Here is a 19,441-nt window from a genome sequence, read left to right as displayed (position 1 = left end):
ACCAAAAACGAGTACCTTTAAGCCTTCACTACAAACAGCACTAAGAAGAAAATATAAAAAAACGTCTTGGTTTGGACCAAGACCGAAAAAACAAACGATATGTGTGAGGTTTATCAATTGGCTGAAGTTCAGATATTGCAATTTTTTTTAGTTATTTTTATCCATTTTATCCTTAAAAAATATTAAATTCAATCAACTGATTTTACTGTTAATCGATCTAGTCCCTCTAAATTAATTGAAAAAATTACATATCTACGCTTTTTCAAGAACAATTACATTTTCCGAAAACATTTTATCATGAAATTAATTATTTTCAAGGGAGTACGTGCTGAGGGATCAATAATGAATATTTGAAACACTCTGTCTAAAAAGACCAAGCGAACTTTGACATAATTCGAAAGGAAAATGTAAATTTTTAAAAGTCGATTCCAAACCAGGGTGTTGCACGAATTCATACATTTAATTTCGTATATCGAAATGCTACATTTCTAATGTCGCGACTATGAAGGAAAGGTTGCACTGCAATTTCCCTCTTCGTACTTTAGAGTTTTATAACGTCACCACCCCTTTCTACATTGTTGGCGTTACTTGTACACCGGTAACGTATTACGCATAATCATTTTAGCACGCGTAAATACCATTTCGGAAAACACACAGTGGCGAGGCCACCATTGGGTATTATCCCTCGCACCAAGGGTCACCGCCAGACGGTAACAAAGTTGACTACAAGCAGGAGGCTAGTCAACTTGCACTGCCTATAGCGGTGCTTCTGTTCGAGAGAGAGAGAAGACCTTAATGGCGGCATCACACCTGTGTTTTAATTCTCTGTATGTAATTTCTAAAATGGTCTACTCTCTTACAAATGTACACCGATTAGACTGAGTGATCGGTCCTTCAGGCGCTAGCGAGTGTCAAGCCACAACAATAATCATTCTTGTACACGAACGTTTTATAGTTTTAGGTTATTAAGGTTGGTGGGCAAGTTCGGAGAGTCATGTACCGTTCACTAATGTGAAAAGGTTTCGACCTATATGGTAATATTTGCTGGGTGTATTGCGTCGGCTCAGATGACCCAAAACACTGGAACCACTGGTGATTGTAAAATTTTATATTAAAGGCCGACTTCCACCGAAAAGGGTTCTGACGAACTGAAGACCGTGCATCGATTCTTAACAATAGAGCGACCATGCCAATTTTCGAGTCCCCACTGGGGCAAAATTTGGAGGGGTTCTTACGAACTAAAAACCTTGCTATGCGGGTTCTTATATATATATATGGGCTATTTATATATATATAGGCGCTAGCCCATTTGCGAGAAGGTTCAAGGTAGTTTGACCATAAAGGATAGGTTTGACTAAATTGACTCTGCGAGACTTCAAAATTCCAATCGTGCCGAGACTGCCGACTACCGTGTAGTTTTAAATCTAACTTAATACCACTACCAAAACCTGGTACCACTTGGCAAGCCCTTCATTTGGGTCTAAACTCTAGAGTGATGCGGTTGGTGTGTTTCAAAGAGAAAAGTTAAGAGTAGAAATTGGAAGAAAGCTTGAATTTTTAAACTGGTCCCGCCTCAATTCCCATCAAAAAACTTAATTATTAATTTTTTCAATTAAAAACTGGTCCAAGCAACCAATAAACTGGTTTTGGACCAGTGGACGTGTGCTATTTCTAAGTCTGGTAGTGTTAAAATTGTAACAATACTCCTGTTAAAAAGGCACAAATACTGTAACATCCCCCCCAACTTTAAGTTTCGCTCCTTTTCAATGGCTCTCTTTCAATATGCGAAAAATGCTTTTAAATGACAATTTATTTAAGTGTAAGAATTAAACAGGAAAATGGAGGCTGAGTGTAAGATAAGTGTAGTTTTAATTATAATTTGTTAGTTTAATTATAAGGTATCCATGAATTTCCCAAAAACATTCGTGTTTTGGGTTGATTTCACATTAATTATACTTGATTAAGTTTAATTTAACGGTTTATCTAGTGTGGATACAAGTTTCGATAAAATATTAACTTTAATTGCAATTACCCTAAAATATGTAAGAGCTTTCGATGTATTTTAATGATGAATTAAATTAATTTGAAAGTGAAATAGGAAACATCTGTGGTTGTGCGAAAAACTTGTGATGTTTTAATATTAATTTGAGCGCGGTTCGGGAGAGTGGATTAAGCTTAAAAGTATAATTTATTGGAATTTTTTACCCTAATTGCAACGTTTAGTGAAGTTTAACATTTTTGCCAGTCATTATTTTACCCAAAACTTTTGAATTTCGCGCCAATTAATGTACTTTAAAGATAGTTTAAATTAACTTAAGTGTGAAATAGAAAACATTGGGATTTATACCAATGGCTTGGGTAGTTTTAAAAAAGATTAAAAGTTATTTGAGTTTTTATCCAAAAAATGAATATATTTGGTTTAATTTCACGTTAATTATATTTAATTGAGTGCCAATTAACGTAGGATTGTGTTTCGGCAGTGTACATTTAGGTTATAAAATGCCTTTCAATATATACTTCACGTTAATTGCAATTTTTAGTGGAGCTTTTGAATCTTATTTTACCCTACACTTTCGAATTTCGCGCCTATTAATGTATTTTAAAGATAATTTAAATTAACTTAAGTGTGAAATAGAAAACATGGGGCTATACTAACAGCTTGTTCAGTTTAAATCTTAAGTTACTCGAGTTCTCATCCAAAATATGTACAATTCATCTTTAAATTCACGCTAATTATACTTAATTAAGTTTAAATTTATGAAGGATTGAGGTTTGGCTGTGTTGATTTAGCTTATAAAATGAGTTTCAAATTACCTTTATAGTAAAGTTCAAAAGAGTTTTTTCATTCTTGCCAACACATTGCGTTCAATTTTTATCACACCCCGTGCTAAATTTTCGGTAACATAAAGATCATCTATAACATATGTTAATGAATGATGTGATTCTATAGTTTGGCAACTTTGACTTGAATACCAGTAATTAAATTCAATACCTAAACAATTCATAGCAATTTAGTCAAATAAACAAACGGCAATGTGAACTGTGGAGATAGCGAACAACGTAACCCTCCGTTGCTGACGTGGTTACGTTTGAAAAATCTGCGCAGATGTAAACATGGAAATTATTTGACTAATTAAATTACATAACGACGCTGTCCTCCTGGATTAACCAGCACCACTGTTATATTTATGAATTAACAAAATCCACTGTTGGTAACAAATGGTTTTTAAAATGATTAACGTAACATAACATACACTGGTTCAATAGTATAGAAATTGTTTTAATGAATGATCTGGTCCTCTACGTTGGTTGAGTTTCAGGAATTATATCACACAACTTCACAATTAGTAGCATTTTAGTGAGATTAACAAATAATGAAACCTTGTATACCTCAAATGAGAATGTTGAATAGGCCTTTCTATAAATTTTTTCGCGGGAGGGTACGAACGCCCTTCATCTCTGCTTTTTCCCCCGGCAACATTTTCTTTTCGCGGGAGGGAAGAATAGCCTTCGTCTCTGCTTTTTCCCCCGGCAACATACGGATTTTATGTAAAGGCCTATTAACTGCGCTAACGTAAACACGACGACTCTTAAAACTGCCGTAAGGAAAACACATTGAACTTTTTCTCATCTTTCCAGTAGTATTTTGAAGTTCTCGATCTTTACAAAGGGTGAAAAGCACTACCTTTATTTCAACACCTTAATAATTTGAATAAATATGCCATTTTTTACTTCAAATTGGAAGCGCACATGGTAAATACAGTAAAAAAACCTGGGGTTAGCCTGGTTAGGAAATGCTTCTAGCATAAAACGGAGCAGACTATATAAAGAATTCCAAAACAAATGAGAGCTGGAAATAAGCCCTTTTAATAATCTTTGAAGAGGACAGACACTACACTATAAAGACTATAATTTCATAGACTAACTAAAATACAACTTAAGCCTTGGCCGTAAAGAACGTCGAAAAACTTACTTCAAAAGATATAAAAACCTCTATTAACTGTAATTATTTACCTGAATTAATTTTTTAGATGAAAATTCGACTGATAACAAAGTATTTGTTCTTAAGGGTGTTATAGATAATTAGCATATCCAAATAAAGGTGTTCAAGCTCGGATGAAATACCAAAGTAATTAATTTTAGTTGCCTTACTGTCGTCTGCTATGAAATTAGGAATTTTCCACATAAAAGCAAACGTTTGAAATTTATCAACGTAACTTGTTAGCACGCAAAAAGCTAGGCCGTTCTAGTTATCAATGAGAACGAAAATGGGGAAATAAGTTTAAACGCGCTAGGAGGTTAGGCTGACTTCTGACCCAAAAGTAATTTTTTGACGTACTATCTTAATTAGTTAAATTACAAAAATTAGAATTCATTAATTAAAAATCGAAACAGGTAAGTTTCTCATTTAAGAAATGCTTGTTAATTTAGAAGCATTCCTAAAACTAACTTCGCTATAGTTTTTCCGTATGGCCTGTCTCAATTTCCTTAAAAAACCGAATTTTTTTTAATGCTTTTTCTATGGGACGCTAACCCTAAAAGGTGTGACTTTTTCTTTAACATTACGGAAGGGTGTCATTTCATATCTACAAGGGCCTACCGGCCCTGTAGAATTCTGGCCAAAAAAGCGCCGTTTATCAGGGTTTTAAAAATGGGCTTAATACACATTACGGGAGAATCTGTTGACAACAGCGCCATTTGGGTTGCGATCTTAATACAACAAAATGTCCCCCACAACCATTTAACCAAGCACAATGCGATAGCATATTCTATCTCATTCACCAAGCACGGTCCTTGATAGACATAAGAGTCAGTGGTTAATAATTACCAATATAGCAGCTAGAATCAGGTATCACCAAGATTGGTGTGATGAAAATTATTTAGATTAAAGGTTATTAATTATTACTAATGTCATCCATTTTTAATAAATCTAATTTACTTTCAGACGTAATATTTCTTGTATGGTGCTCGATTTGAGATTTCATGGCAGTTATTTTGAGGTTAGAAATCGTAATAAAGAATCCACGGGCCACTAAACTAAGAGGACATTTAAGCTCTAGCTTTGCCAATACGAAAGGTGTGCCTCTTCAAAGAAACGGGCACCTATGTGAGTTAGGAGGGAAAAAGGGGGTCGAACCGGAACGTGTAACACGTACCGCAACGCCATCTACCGTACAATAGACTAATTACATGAACTTTGACTCTGCCAGTCTGTCTTCTGCTACTATTATAATAGCTTTAGGCTTGTCTCGCTTTTTAGTTTTGATGTTTACTTCTTAATTTAACTCTATTATTTATAACGGGTGTAAAGTATTGTGTGTTCCCTAACAGCAACAGCGATAGTCGCTACAGCACTAAGCCTCATATGCAAGGAGTTTGGTTTATACCCTTTCCCGAATATAAAACTAAACAAGTATATTGCATTCAATGGGTAAACTGGTTAGCAAAGTATAAGAACGGATTTACAGTAGATGACATTGGACCTAATACGTACCTAGTGCTTTAAACCGAACAAAGTTATCTGATTTGTGATCCGAACAGATCAAATATGTTTGCTTGATTTCAGCTATCAGATAAACAGTTGAGGACCGTTTTCTGTTCAGATCAGATGCATTTTTCATATACACATTCGGATCAAATCATATCTGAGATAAAAACCAGATTGTAGACATTTGAAACAGATATCTGTGGCATCGGTCGTAGTTTCGGATTAATACCTTTTAAGAATTTATACGTTTCAAATGTATTTATAACGCATATACTTAAAAAAATCCAGGCAAATTGGATGTTTGTTGTAGGTAGGATGCCGAGGGAAGCAGTTCAGTTTATTTTCCCAAACAATTGACTTGGTACTAGTAGAGATGTGAGTCAGTAATTTAACGTCCGTAAACTACCGGTGGTAATTTACCAAATTTTCGTAATTTTATAATGGTAAAAATTATTAAACATTTTTGAAATTTTTGTGTCCTGGGAGTGAAACCAAGTGTACTATCCTTCCTGAGACTAAAACAATGTCCTCTCTTACTTCGGAGTCCCGTTTTCCTCTGTACCCCTTTCGTTCATGCGGCTGTTCTAGCTTAAAATAGTGATTCATTGTTAGTCACTGAAGTGGTGTTTACTTGAAAGCCGGACCAAGTAGTCACACGCACATGCTAGTGCTCTTTTATTTGGGTCAAGGGCTCATTACGCGTTAAAAGTTCATTTTATATTTAAATGATCAACTACTACTGTATTTACTTAAAAATGGAGTTGCCAGGCGCCAGCCAGAACTAAAAATCGTTAGTTAAAGATCGGATTAGAAAGACCACGGCTGCCGCAAAATCATGTAAAAAACTTTATATAGTTCTCACAATTCAACGTTGTTGAAATTTAATTTACTGTAAGCACGTAAAATTGAAATTAACAAATTTGGTGATGAACTGTAATTTTGATTTCGCAAAATTTGAATCAGTAATTTACGGAGTAAATTACCGTTTTTAAAATATATGTTAATTTCACATCACAAGGTACGAGGTAATACTTGTCCTTAGAAGCGGGCAATTATTTGTGTGGCACCAATTTATTCAAAATCACAACAATGGTTGCCATTGTAATTTGTTCCACCTATTTAATAAAGATAGAAAGAAATTATCGCGCCAGAGGGGGGGGGCTATGATTTATCAAAACGCAGTGACTAGTCTTGACCAGGGATCCGTGTAATTTTATTAGCAGGAATGAAGAACGGTTAGTATTTACTTCAGTGCGACTCATAGATCCAATCCCTTCAATTCGTAACGAAAATTTTAAATTATCTAACAGGCTCACTTAAACTACATTTTGATGACGTTGCTGACGGTGACGGCCAAAAATACATCGTTGCTTTTTACCTCCGCCACAATGACCAGCCTCTTCTTTCATACCCCCCCCCCCATCTCAAGGAAGGGTGTCGTGGACTTTGACGCACGCAAAAAGTACCCTGTTCTCTATTCCCGCTTCTAAAATTACATGAATCTCTGTATTTCTGTCTTGACTATATAATTGAAGGTTTTCATGTGTACTGGAATGGTTGTATATACAGGGTGTTTCTGAAAAGTCCATCACAAATTAAGGGGCGTGTTTATGGGACCAAACTGAGCGGAAAGTACCAAAGAACATGGGGTGTACAACATTTTGTTACGGAGATATGGCCTTCCAAACATTCGCCCCTAAAACAAGGAAATATCCAAAAATGAGGAGTAACACTCAAGACCGACTAACCAGCTTGTTTAAAATTACTAGACAATTTCAATAGCCTTTAATCGAACAATTGATTTCTACCTTTACTAATCAGAAGCGTATAAATGAGTAGAAGTATGCCTACGGTGGTAATGTAAAATTAATCCCAAGTGACATGATGTTTCAAGATCTTCCCAGCACCAAGTAAAATGGTTCTGATTGAAGGGACTTTTATTAGCACAGCGTAAACAACGTTATTTTCAGGAATTAGTCCAAATGTCCACGGGCGGCATTACAAAAACGAGGCAGTCTTTCGAATGATACTTGGACATGTTGGAAGATCCCTGGCTTGTTCCTGTTATCTCAAACCGTAAAAACCTACGCAAATCTTCATCATCACGGACAACACTCTTGTACGTTAGGTATGACCTTGAGAAAACCTAAAAGGACATCTCGAATGTATTTGAAAAACCCATCTCCAATTAAGGGGCGTGTTGTTTGTTTCCAACAGAGTAAACTCGCCCAGAGAACAATTACAATGCAGAGCCACGTTTCGGCGTTAATGGCCCACAAAGGTGGTCCCAAACAAAAGAACAAACTTTAATTTGTTTCGTTCAGTAAGTGTTTCATGTGTCATAGATAAAACGCCATGATTAATGCACAAAGAAAATGTTATTGACAAGTTTTCGGACCGCGATGCTGAAATGTGGTGGTGCACCATCGTGCATGAACCACATTCTGTTTATTAAACCTAAGGGTACGTCTTCGAGTAGTTCTGGTAAATCGTCCCGTAAGAACTACAAGTAAGCCACACCGTTTAACCTGGGCTCTAGGAAATATGGCCCAATTAAATTGTCACCCACAATACTACACCACACGTTTAAGCTGAATTGTACTTTGTGAATTCTAACGCAAGTTGCGTGTGGTTTTTTCTTAATCAGCAAACCAATTGGCGGCTGCTTGTTTTTGGATCGTCCTCGAAAATAGTGAGAACTTCGCCTATTCTTAAAAAACAGAGCACTAAAACAGAGCACTATGTTTTTTAAGAAAGGAATAAAAGAGGTTTCACGTACATGTGTTTGTTTTATTAAACTCATAATTCAACGAAGTCTGTTACAATGCCTTTCTTCACAAATGCCGAATATGCGGATATGCACCTAATGTATGGACTAGCCGAGGGGAATGCCGCTGCAGCTGTACGCTTGTATCAGGAAAGATTTCCGCAGAGGCGACTACCAAATCGACTGACGTTCGAGGCTGTGGACAGACGTTTGAGGCAAGATGGACGAATCCAACCGGCTGGACCTCAGCCTAGAGCGAGAGCCATCCCAGAGGCCGTAGAAGACGAAGTTCTCACCATTTTCGAGGACGAGCCTGAATCAAGTACCCGCCAAGTTGGTCGCCGATTAGGCGTAAACCACACGCTCGTGTGGAAAATCCTCAGAAGCCACCGGTTTCATCCTTTCCATGTTCAAAAAGTTCAAGGTTTGAATCCAGCGGACTACCCACGACGCACGGCGTTTTGTCAGTGGTTTCTGGCTAAAGTAAACGATATCGATTTCCCACGGGATTTGTTGGTTACTGACGAAGCTAACTTTTCACGGGATGGTATTATTAACTTACATAATAAACATCAATGGTCCCAGCTAAACCCCCACGCAACTTGCGTTAGAAGTCACCAAGTACAATTCAGTTTAAACGTGTGGTGTGGTATTGTGGGTGACAATTTAATTGGGCCATATTTCCTAGAGCCCAGGTTAAACGGTGTGGCTTACTTGCAGTTCTTACGGGACGATTTACCGGAACTACTCGAAGACGTACCCTTAGGTTTGGTAAACAGAATGTGGTTCATGCACGATGGTGCACCACCACATTTCAGCATCGCGGTCCGAAATTATCTTAACGCGACCTTCCCTTTGCGGTGGTTAGGTCGAGGTGGACCTGTGGAGTGGCCTGCTCGATCACCCGATCTGAGCCCTTGTGATTTCTTTCTTTGGGGCCACCTGAAAGACTTAGTTTATCAGACTGAAGTGCCCGATGTTGAAGAGCTACGTCGACGAATAATTCACGGCTGTCAAACAATTCGCGAAACTCCAGGCATTTTTCAACGTGTAAGGGAATCATTTGTAAGACGTGCTAATGTGTGCCTTAACGCGGGTGGTGAACACTTTGAACAATTTTTGTAACTAGTTGCAATTAAATGTTAAAACTTGTCAATAAATTCATTTTCTTCGTGCATTAATCATGGCGTTTTATCTATGACACATGAAACACTTACTGAACGAAACAAATTAAAGTTTGTTCTTGTTTTTGGGACCACCTTTGTGGGCCATTAACGCCGAAACGTGGCTCTGCATTGTAATTGTTCTCTGGGCGAGTTTACTCTGTTGGAAACAAACAACACGCCCCTTAATTGGAGATGGGTTTTTCAAATACATTCGAGATGTCCTTTTAGGTTTTCTCAAGGTCATACCTAACGTACAAGAGTGTTGTCCGTGATGATGAAGATTTGCGTAGCTTTTTACGGTTTGAGATAACAGGAACAAGCCAGGGATCTTCCAACATGTCCAAGTATCATTCGAAAGACTGCCTCGTTTTTGTAATGCCGCCCGTGGACATTTGGACTAATTCCTGAAAATAACGTTGTTTACGCTGTGCTAATAAAAGTCCCTTCAATCAGAACCATTTTACTTGGTGCTGGGAAGATCTTGAAACATCATGTCACTTGGGATTAATTTTACATTACCACCGTAGGCATACTTCTACTCATTTATACGCTTCTGATTAGTAAAGGTAGAAATCAATTGTTCGATTAAAGGCTATTGAAATTGTCTAGTAATTTTAAACAAGCTGGTTAGTCGGTCTTGAGTGTTACTCCTCATTTTTGGATATTTCCTTGTTTTAGGGGCGAATGTTTGGAAGGCCATATCTCCGTAACAAAATGTTGTACACCCCATGTTCTTTGGTACTTTCCGCTCAGTTTGGTCCCATAAACACGCCCCTTAATTTGTGATGGACTTTTCAGAAACACCCTGTATAATCAGTGTATAAAGTTAAACGCGGATATCTGTAAAATTATAAAGATATCTGAACAGATATAAGATTAGAAATCGTTCAGATAGCGCTAGGTCGGATCAGATTTAATAACTGAAAGTAGATACGACGTTCAATGAACTGTTGACGATTTTGCGGGAAAGATATCGTAATCAGATGTCATAAAAGAAGAAACAGTTCATAATTTTAAGCACTATACGTACCTGTGTTCTAAACATTTAAAGACGATTGTTTTCAAAGTCAGCTATGCCTTAAAAAGACAGATGGTAAGCTTTACTCAATACTACTTAGTCTTAAAAATACTGTTTTCCAGCCTCACTCGCCTTGTTACCGAAATGACGTAGTTCCGCTTTTTAAAAACTACCGCTAGAGGCGACACTAGTAAAAACCGTTTAGCTTGAGCGCCGCCCGATAGCAGAGCTGAAATGTCCTCTTAGTTTAGTGGCCCGTGAAGAATCCACTTCATTCTCTATCACCGGAATTCAGTCTTTTTTTTTTGGGATACGTGGAGAGGAGTTACGGAAAGGAAATTTTTCATCTGCTTCGATAGCGTTCATTTGGAAAACTGATTTTTAAGTAAGGGTTCATACAAATCTGGAAACCGGAAAATGTCAGGGGAAACAAATTTGTTCGCGAGAAAGTCGGGGGGGGGGGGAGGGGGAATAGTTGAAGTCCAACAAAATGGTTTGCAAATATTTGATACTACAATTACTTTGCATTTTAAGCTGTGCATCCCATTTCAAAGTTTAATTTGGCCATTTTAATATTGACTTTGTCTGCTTCCGTTTACTGTTTTAAAATTAAGTCACTTTCTATTACATTTTAGTATATTTGTATCATAACTGCTTATTTTCTTGTATTTTGTATTCTATATTTTCCACAATTTAAACTTTTATAGCTTAATTTTCCTCCAATTTAACTCTAAATTTACCTTTTTTTTCTAAAAAAATCAAATATTTCCCTGATATGGAAGTATTATAAGTAACATTCGTTTTTGTTGTTTACGTTTTAAAATATTTATTACGCTTGAATCTGGGATATGAATGATATGTATAAGAGAAAACCTGGTTATTTCAGGAAAAACGGTTTACCAATAGTTGTATGAGCCCTAAATTAAGGCTAACTTCCGGTGATAGGGAAATAAGGTGGTTTAAGTAATTGATACTAACTAAATTATTGGTATATTTATTATAGACCCGAAACACCACCATTTTTCCAGAAAGTAAAGGTTGGGGAGATAACGTGTGATTGTCTCATTCGAAGTGAAAGATATTTTTCAAGACTGTCAGCAAAGCTTTGGGAAAGGCTTGGCAATTTCCCGTTTGGTAGATTAACAGAAAAGGGGTTTCTTTAGTAACTGGGGCAACTAGAAAATTATGCAGCTAAAATGGTTACGTAGATAATAGTATGGACTGTGTTCAGATCTATGCAACATTGTACTAACAATAGTATTTGGACAAAGTTAATTTTGTCTGTTTTCCATCGAATAAAATGAAAATGTGGGGAATATTTTTTGATAATTCGAGGCAGAGTGTAATTCTGTAGCCAGTAAAGACAATTTTAACTCAATATTACGATAATTTTGGTTAATTTTTGCATTTCAAAATGTGTTTTGATCCTAATTTAGCTAGACCAAAATAGATATATATACTAAGCCAAATCATCTGCACGGCACCGAGCTCAGTATTCTAAGCTTGGAGCAGGTAAATCCTGCTGCCTCGCAATCGAGGCTTTAACGGTCTGGAGTGGACCGAAAGTTAATTACACACTTAAATTATGCCTAAATTTAAGATTAATGAAATAGTCAGATTTCATTACATGGCCTCTTTTATTTCAAGGTTATCATACACTTTTTTAACACATTTAGGAATGTTTTGGAAAAGGTGGCAGCTAATTAATAGTAGAATATTTTGGAAAAGGTGGCAGCTAATTAATAGAAGAATATTTTAGAAAAGGTGGCAACGAATTATTGGAACCATTGTTTTGGAAAAGGTGGCAGCTAATTATTAGCAGAATATTTTGGAAAAGGTGGCAACGAATTATTGGAACCATTGTTTTGGAAAAGGTGGCAGCTAATTAATAGCAGAATATTTTGGAAAAGGTGGCAGCTAATTAATAGCAGAATATTTTGGAAAAGGTGGCAACGAATTATTGAAACCATTGTTTTGGAAAAGGTGGCAGCTAACTATTAGGAGAATATTATGGAAATGGTAGCAACTAATTAATAGGAGAATATTTTGGAAAAGGTGGCAGCTAACTATTAGGAGAATATTATGGAAATGGTAGCAACTAATTAATAGGAGAATATTTTGGAAAAGGTGGCAGCTAACTATTAAGACAATAGATAAAATGATGGTGGAGGAATACCAAATTGGGGGTGTGGGTTTGGTGGTAGAGATAGACGAGACCAAAATTGGCAAAATGAAGTACCATCGAGGCTGTAAAGTTGACGGACAATGGATGGGATGATGGACTGGAAGCGAACGCCGTGGAGGGGGGTTCCGCATCGAATTATGTCCGGATCATCGCCTCAATAGTACTACATTATTGACTATTACTTTATATTGAAAAGAAGTATTTGTCGAGGAGGTGTTCAAACCAAGGACTTACATGCACCTATGCGAGTATTTGTGGCGCCGTGAAGCTTTACGATGTGGAGATGACGTGTTTATTAACTTTCTTTAATGTGTTAAAAAACTGTATGACCCAAATAACCCTGAAATAAAGAGGTCATGTGATGAAATCTGACTATTCCATTAATCTTAAATGTAGGCATAATTTAAGTGTGTAATTAACTTTCGGTCCACTCCAGACCGTTAAAGCCTCGATACCGAGGCAGCAGGATTTACCTGCTCCAAGCTTAGGATACTGAGCTCGGTGCCGTGGAGATGATTTGGCTTAGTATATATATCCTTTTTGGTCTAGCTAAGTTAGGATAAAATTCATTTTGAAATGCAATAATTAACCAAAATTATCGTAATATTGAGTTAAAATTGTCTTAACTAGCTACAGAATTACACTCTGCCTCGAATTATCAAAAAATATTCCCCACATTTTCATTTTATTCGATGAAAAACAGACAAAATTAACTTTGTTAACGTTATGTCCTAATACTATTGTTAGTACGATGTTGCATAGATCTGAACAAAGTCCATACTATTATCTACGTTAGTATATTGGCTTCACAATTTTCTAGTTGCCCCAGTTATTAAAGAACAGCCACAGAAAACATTAAAGCAGTCGAAGATGTAACAGACTGCATTGGAATGATATTCGTAAATCTCAAACTAGAAAATAAGCAATTGGAAGGACATAAAATGTTAATTTCGACTAAAGAAAACTTTGTGGAATTAGGCGCCATAACTCTCTGTGGACTTGGTGCAAACATAGACTTTAGAACTAGAATGTTTAGATTAAACAAGGCGGCACCCCTGAATGAAATGCAATTAAAAAATATATTCAAGACGAAGTACGGTGAACCAGATGACGTACCAATTCCACCTATTCCATCTAGAACATTCTCTAAACGATCAAAATGTTTCGGTTGCGGGAATTTAGGGCCCTTTGTAGCTGATTGTTCTAAAAACAAATCCAAGCATAGAGTAACTCCGTACAACCGCGTCAACAGTTCTTCTCGGCCTCTGCCCAGCACTTCTGCGGGAAAAAAAGCTACGGACGTGGAAGAAATTTTCGTTGACGACGAGGACTTAGATTTTGACCTTGCGACCTTAGACAGATTTGAAAATCAGGTATTATATCTACTACTGTCAAGTGTAGTTCGGGAACTTCGAGAGGGAACCACCTCTGGGCTTGAAATAATTTATTACTTTCAGTGCTACTTATACACAATGTTTTTAGCCTAGGAGCATTCATACCATTTACACAAGGGGACCTGACTCGGTGGTGGAGTCAAGAGCCACGCCTCCTTGTGTAAATGGTATTATTCTTTCTAGTCTAAAAACATTGTGTACACATGAATCGAGTCCGTTAGCAGTGTGTCTTGATTCGGAATGGCCCCATTAGAACTTAAAATTGTAATTTATTTATTAAGGTTTCCAGTTATATTGCGCATTCCAAGTCTGGACCACCCATTGCTCCCGCTTTTCCACGTTTGACGCCAAATCAGGATGTTCCTGTTCAATCTAGTCAAGATGCGCCTGTTCAATCTAGTCAAGATGCGCCTGGTAAAATTAATCAAGATGCGCCTGGTCAAATTAATCAAGATGCGCCTGTTCAATCTAGTCAAGATGCGCCTGGTCAAATAAATCAAGATGCGCCTCGTCAAATTAATCAAGATGCGCCTGGTAAAATTAATCAAGATGCGCCTGGTCAAATTAATCAAGATGCGCCTGGTCAAATTAATCAAGATGCGCCTGGTCAAATTAATCAAGATGCGCCTGGTCAAATTAATCAAGATGCGCCTGGTCAAATTAATCAAGATGCGCCTGGTCAAATTAATCAAGATGCGCCTGGTCAAATTAATCAAGATGCGCCTGGTCAAATTAATCATGATGCACCTAGTCAAAGTAGTCAAGATTCACCTAGTCAAATCAGTCAAGATCCGCGCCTTCAAATTTTTCAAGATCCGCGCCTTCAAATTAGTCAAGATCCGCGCCGTCAAATTAGTCAAGGTGGGATTGCTCAAACTAGTCAAGGTGGGATTGCTCAAACTAGTCAAGATGTGGTTGCTCGATCTAGTCAACCTCAACCACAGAAAACTGGGTAAAACTTAAACCAGAAAAAAAAACCTTAAATAATGATGAAGAAGAAAAAATTGACATATTTGCTTAATAATGTTGGTAACTGAACGAAAATAAAGAAAAATACACTGGGAATGCCTAAAGAGTTTTTTTATGCTATTTGGTTCAATGTTTAAAATTTGTGAGTAGTTCCAGCATTGCCTAGTTAGTGGTTCCTATGTGCTTCACCATAAGCATATCAAACCACCCGGGTGGTTTGATATGCTCATGGTTTCAAAAGAAATATCAGAAGAAGATTTTACATTTTTGAAGAGACTTTCCTTAGACGTCATCCTACTCGACCACTAAATTCGGTCGGAATTCCGTCGCATGTGAAATCAAACTTAACGCTTGCAGTCAAAGGCCTGTGAAAATGGCCATGCTAAAGTTTTAGGTCATTATTTTGGTTAAGTGGGAGCCAAGCTTATGTGTGATTGGGTTGTGGCTTCCATGTTTTGGGGACATTTTCTTTTTGTGTGGCGAGATATGATTCAGCTTTGATATGGACAAATGTTACAAATCATACTGGTAGACTAAGAATACGGTTGAGGTATAGCGAGAGAGTAGAGTTTCCACAGCAAGTGAGAGATATTGAAAAGGCTTGAACAATTGATTATTTTAAAATTCAATTCCTGCACTTGCAAAGAATTGAAAAAAGCGTTAGATGCATATATTTAGGTTGTTTAAGGGGTAGTGATAGTCATCTCCACTCGGAAGGGTAATATTTTGGTTTTCCCAACTTGTTTCCAAAGGCGCTCCTTATGGCGAATGGCACGTTTAGTCGCTCTAGTTATCCACGGGCGGGTTTGGTGTGTATGGGGTGAGTATAGCGGGACAACAGAGGAAATTACAGCGGAATAACTGTTCTCTTAAAATAAGACCAAGATTGTTCCATGGGTAACGCATCTAAGGGTGCCCAGTTTACTTCCCCAAGTTTGGTATTGAGTGTAGTAAAGTCAGCTCGCGAGTAGTCAAAGTCATGCCGGAAGTGTCGTTGCACGTTTAGGTTAGCTGGTAAGGAGAAAGACCGAAGAGATAAAGACGTGGTCACTACCACCGAGCAGGGGAAGACTAACAATTTGGGGTAGTACTGTTACAGGCGTGAGGATCAAATCAAGGACATTAGAACTGAGATGTCACGATTGGCTGTAGCGTGTAGGAAACGTAATATGTTGAGTTGGAGTTGTGTCAGCTAGCAATTGTAAAAATTGTTCGTGTTCGGGGGAAGCACGTGGGAGCGTAGAGAAGGTATCCCAATTAATTAACGGTAGGTTGAAGTCACCGGTAATAATAAAGTTAGTTTGTGTAGTGGAAATATGGAGTTAATTCTGGTAGAGTTGCGACGTTTGCTCCTTTGGTGTGGTAGGACTCCGGTAAATAAAACCCAATGTTACCCATGACTTGGAGGTGGGAGGTTTAATTTTAATCCACAAGGATTCGTCAAATTGGTTAGGGACAGTTAGTTCATGGTATATTAGAGAGTTCTTGATATAAATAATTATACCGCCTCCTTTGTGAAGCGCGCGGTCTTTACGAAGAAATAAATAGTTAGTCAAGTTAAAAATGGCATCGGCATGATTGGTGGAGGCCCAGGATTCACAGATACAAATATAATCAGGTGTACCAGTAGATGCAAGGGTAAGTAGTTCATCTCCCTTTTTGGAGAGACAATGGGCGTTGAGTGAGTAAACACTTAGACTTGTGTCGCGTGATGGTAGGGAGATTGGTGATAACACGGCGGGTGTGGTGGTAGTTTAACGGTGGTGACTGATCTAGCAGCAAAGAATGTGGGAGCGAGACTGGTGAGGGCACAGTGCTTTCGTTGAATAAGAAACAATCTTGCCTTGACGAATACAAAGGTCATAACAGCCTTGGGCTTTCAATTGACGAAGGTCCGCGAGGAGGGAGCGATGAGTCTGCCGTTGGACAGGGTTACGATCATGGGTAACGGCATACGGAAAATTATTATGGGGTCGCCATTCCAAGATGCTTTGCACAAAATATTGTCGATGCGACACAGTTAAAAAGGTTAGTCGAAGGGGACGGTCATAGTTCTGGCGTGTAGAGACAGAATTGTACTCGGCTAGTTTGAAGAACATGTCTTGTAGGAGTTGGCGGACGAAGTTCATGTCTTCCTGGGGATAATTGTGGTCAGGAACGTGAAATAACAATGAATTTAACTTTCGAGCGGACGAGGTAGAAATATCACCGGTTGTATTTTGTGGCTTGCCAGACATTGGGACTGGCAATGCGGAAACAAATGTAGTTGGTAGGTCATTTGAGAAAGTTTTGACTGTGCGTTCGGCCGTGTTGCGTTCCTTTTAAGGTGTTTCACTTGGTGCCATCGGCCAACGATAGCCGCTAATTAGGTAATTTGTTTAAACTAAATCAATTTTTGTTTTTTAAAGTAGATTAATGCAAACTACGCACAAGGGTTCGTTCCCTAGTTTCTCGACTGGTGAAACCAGCCAACGATAACCGCTATGAAGATAAGTTTTTTGTTTAAATAGCTTTCAAAATAAATGATATATTCAATCACACTATCACTAAACCCTGTCATCAAATCAACCAATATTTTAAATTCAGGTTCTTTCAATCATTTGTGCTGGGTAACAATTGAATTATTAATTATTTTGCGCCCATTCTAACGTTACCTTAGAATACAATAAACAATGGCCAGCTTGCCAATTATAAACGATACAGAGATTATATTTGTGCCACGAGCCAACGATAACCACTGCGTAGATCATTTTGTTTGTTTAAATTAGTGGTAAAATAATTGATAGATTAAATCACACGATCACTAAACCCTGTCAACAAACCAACCACTATTTTTTATTTTGGCTCTTCCAATCATTTTTATCGGCTCTTCCAATCATTTTTATTAGGTGACAATTTCGTTTTTAATTACTATTTATTAGTAACGATATTCGCTATTTAGAATAAACGTTTTTGTTTAAATTAGATAAATTTTTGATGTTTAAAGTAGGTTAATTCAAAGTACGCAGAAGGGTTCATTCCGTGGTTTCTAGACTGCTGCCACCAGCCAATGGTAACCGCTAAGAAGATAAGGTTTTGTTTATATTGCTGGTAAAATAAATGATCGATTAAATCACACTGCCACTACTTCCTGTAACCAAATCAATATTTTTAATTTAGCCTCTTCCAATCATTTTTATTAGGTATCAATTAAATTTTTAATTATTTATTTAGTGCTTATTCTAATGTTACATAAGAAAAAAATAAACAGAGGCCAGTTAATTTATTTAATGCTCTTTTTAGTTCATATACCAAAGTTACCTAAGAAAACCATAAACAATGGCCAGTTTTCGTTTCTCACCAGGTGACAACGATAACAGCAAAGAAGATTATTTTTTGGCTTTAAATTGCTCGTAAAATAAATGAGAGATGAAATCAAACAATCACTTAACCCTGTCACCGAACAAACCAATATTTTTATTTGTGGCTCTTCCAATCATTTTTATTAGGTAACAATTAAATTAGTAATTATTTATATTATGCTCATTTTAGTGCATATTCTAAAGTTACCTAAGAATACAATAAACAATGGCCAGTTTCTTTCCAAGATTATTAGTATGTATTCATGACAAAATACAAGTCGAGGGGTTAGTCACTCGCCAAAATTTGTACACCTGATTACTGATTTCTGAATTTTTATATGAATTCCTATGATTACTGGACGAATTCCTTGATTTCTGTGATTACGATTATTTTCGGTGATTTCCATAATCATTACACTGATTTCCCGTTATTGCCGCGGATTACTTGTGATTTCCGTTTGAATTCCAATGAATTCCGGTGATTATTTGGTGAATACCGTGATTACCACTGGATTCCTCGTGAATTTCGATGAATACAGTGATTATTTCTATTTCAACTGATTATGATTTTTATTTTGGATTTTCGAATTCCTCCATTGATTACGCGTGATTATTTCACGAAAGGCGTGATTACCGAGGTGATTACAAAAGATTACTAGTAAATCATGTGATTATTTCTAATTTTCTCAAGATTTCACGTGATTTCCAGTGATTATCGGAGATTTCTGATTACCCGCAGAAATGATTTTGATTACTGATGATTTTCAAAGAATTCTAGAAATCAAGTAATCGATTTCTGCGGTTTTGTACACCTGATTATTCAAGTGACTAGCCCCTCGATACAAGTTTTCTAAATTTATCATAAGCGCAAAATTAAAAATGCTTTTCTAGGTAATGTGTCTTATCCCTTCTATAATACCCCTGCTTTGGCAAGCACGCTGACAAAATGGCGTTTCCCAATTTCTTGCCTCTCAATCTAGTCTCTACGTTACCCGGCAGAAATTTCCTCATTTTCATTTGTTGAAGGACAGCGGGAAACGTGTTACTCAATAGTCACCGTACCGTTTAACCTGGGTTGAAATGAGGTTATATTGTAATGAAAGTGACTTTAAG

The 19,441-nt window shown here is 37.2% G+C and overlaps 2 protein-coding genes and 1 long non-coding RNA gene across 3 annotated transcripts; all 3 read left to right on the top strand.

Annotated features, from left to right (window-relative positions):
- Window positions 1-785: 785 nt before the first annotated feature.
- On the top strand, window positions 786-11,496 carry LOC149663447 (uncharacterized). The gene is made up of 3 exons (XM_089842206.1): window positions 786-1,034; window positions 7,058-9,011; window positions 11,443-11,496. Exons 2-3 carry the CDS (start codon window positions 8,313-8,315, stop codon window positions 11,494-11,496), a joined length of 753 nt encoding a protein of 250 aa, XP_089698332.1. The 5' UTR covers window positions 786-1,034; window positions 7,058-8,312.
- A 642-nt stretch (window positions 11,497-12,138) lies between these two features.
- Window positions 12,139-12,991, top strand: LOC149663446 (uncharacterized). Its single transcript, XR_016368558.1, has 2 exons — window positions 12,139-12,494; window positions 12,567-12,991. It is a non-coding gene; the product is annotated as an uncharacterized LOC149663446 (long non-coding RNA).
- A 500-nt stretch (window positions 12,992-13,491) lies between these two features.
- On the top strand, window positions 13,492-14,974 carry LOC149663445 (uncharacterized). Its single transcript, XM_089842204.1, has 2 exons — window positions 13,492-13,997; window positions 14,300-14,974. Exons 1-2 carry the CDS (start codon window positions 13,515-13,517, stop codon window positions 14,972-14,974), a joined length of 1,158 nt encoding a protein of 385 aa, XP_089698330.1. The 5' UTR covers window positions 13,492-13,514.
- The last annotated feature ends 4,467 nt before the right edge of the window (window positions 14,975-19,441 follow it).

This window comes from Phalangium opilio, unplaced genomic scaffold (genome assembly GCF_054372755.1).
Source record: "Phalangium opilio isolate 3A_F unplaced genomic scaffold, DU_Popi_V2 ptg000062l_1, whole genome shotgun sequence".
Lineage (NCBI taxonomy): Eukaryota > Metazoa > Arthropoda > Arachnida > Opiliones > Phalangiidae > Phalangium > Phalangium opilio.
The sequence above is the reverse complement of the archived record's forward strand: the minus strand, read 5'-3'. Positions and strand labels throughout refer to the sequence as shown.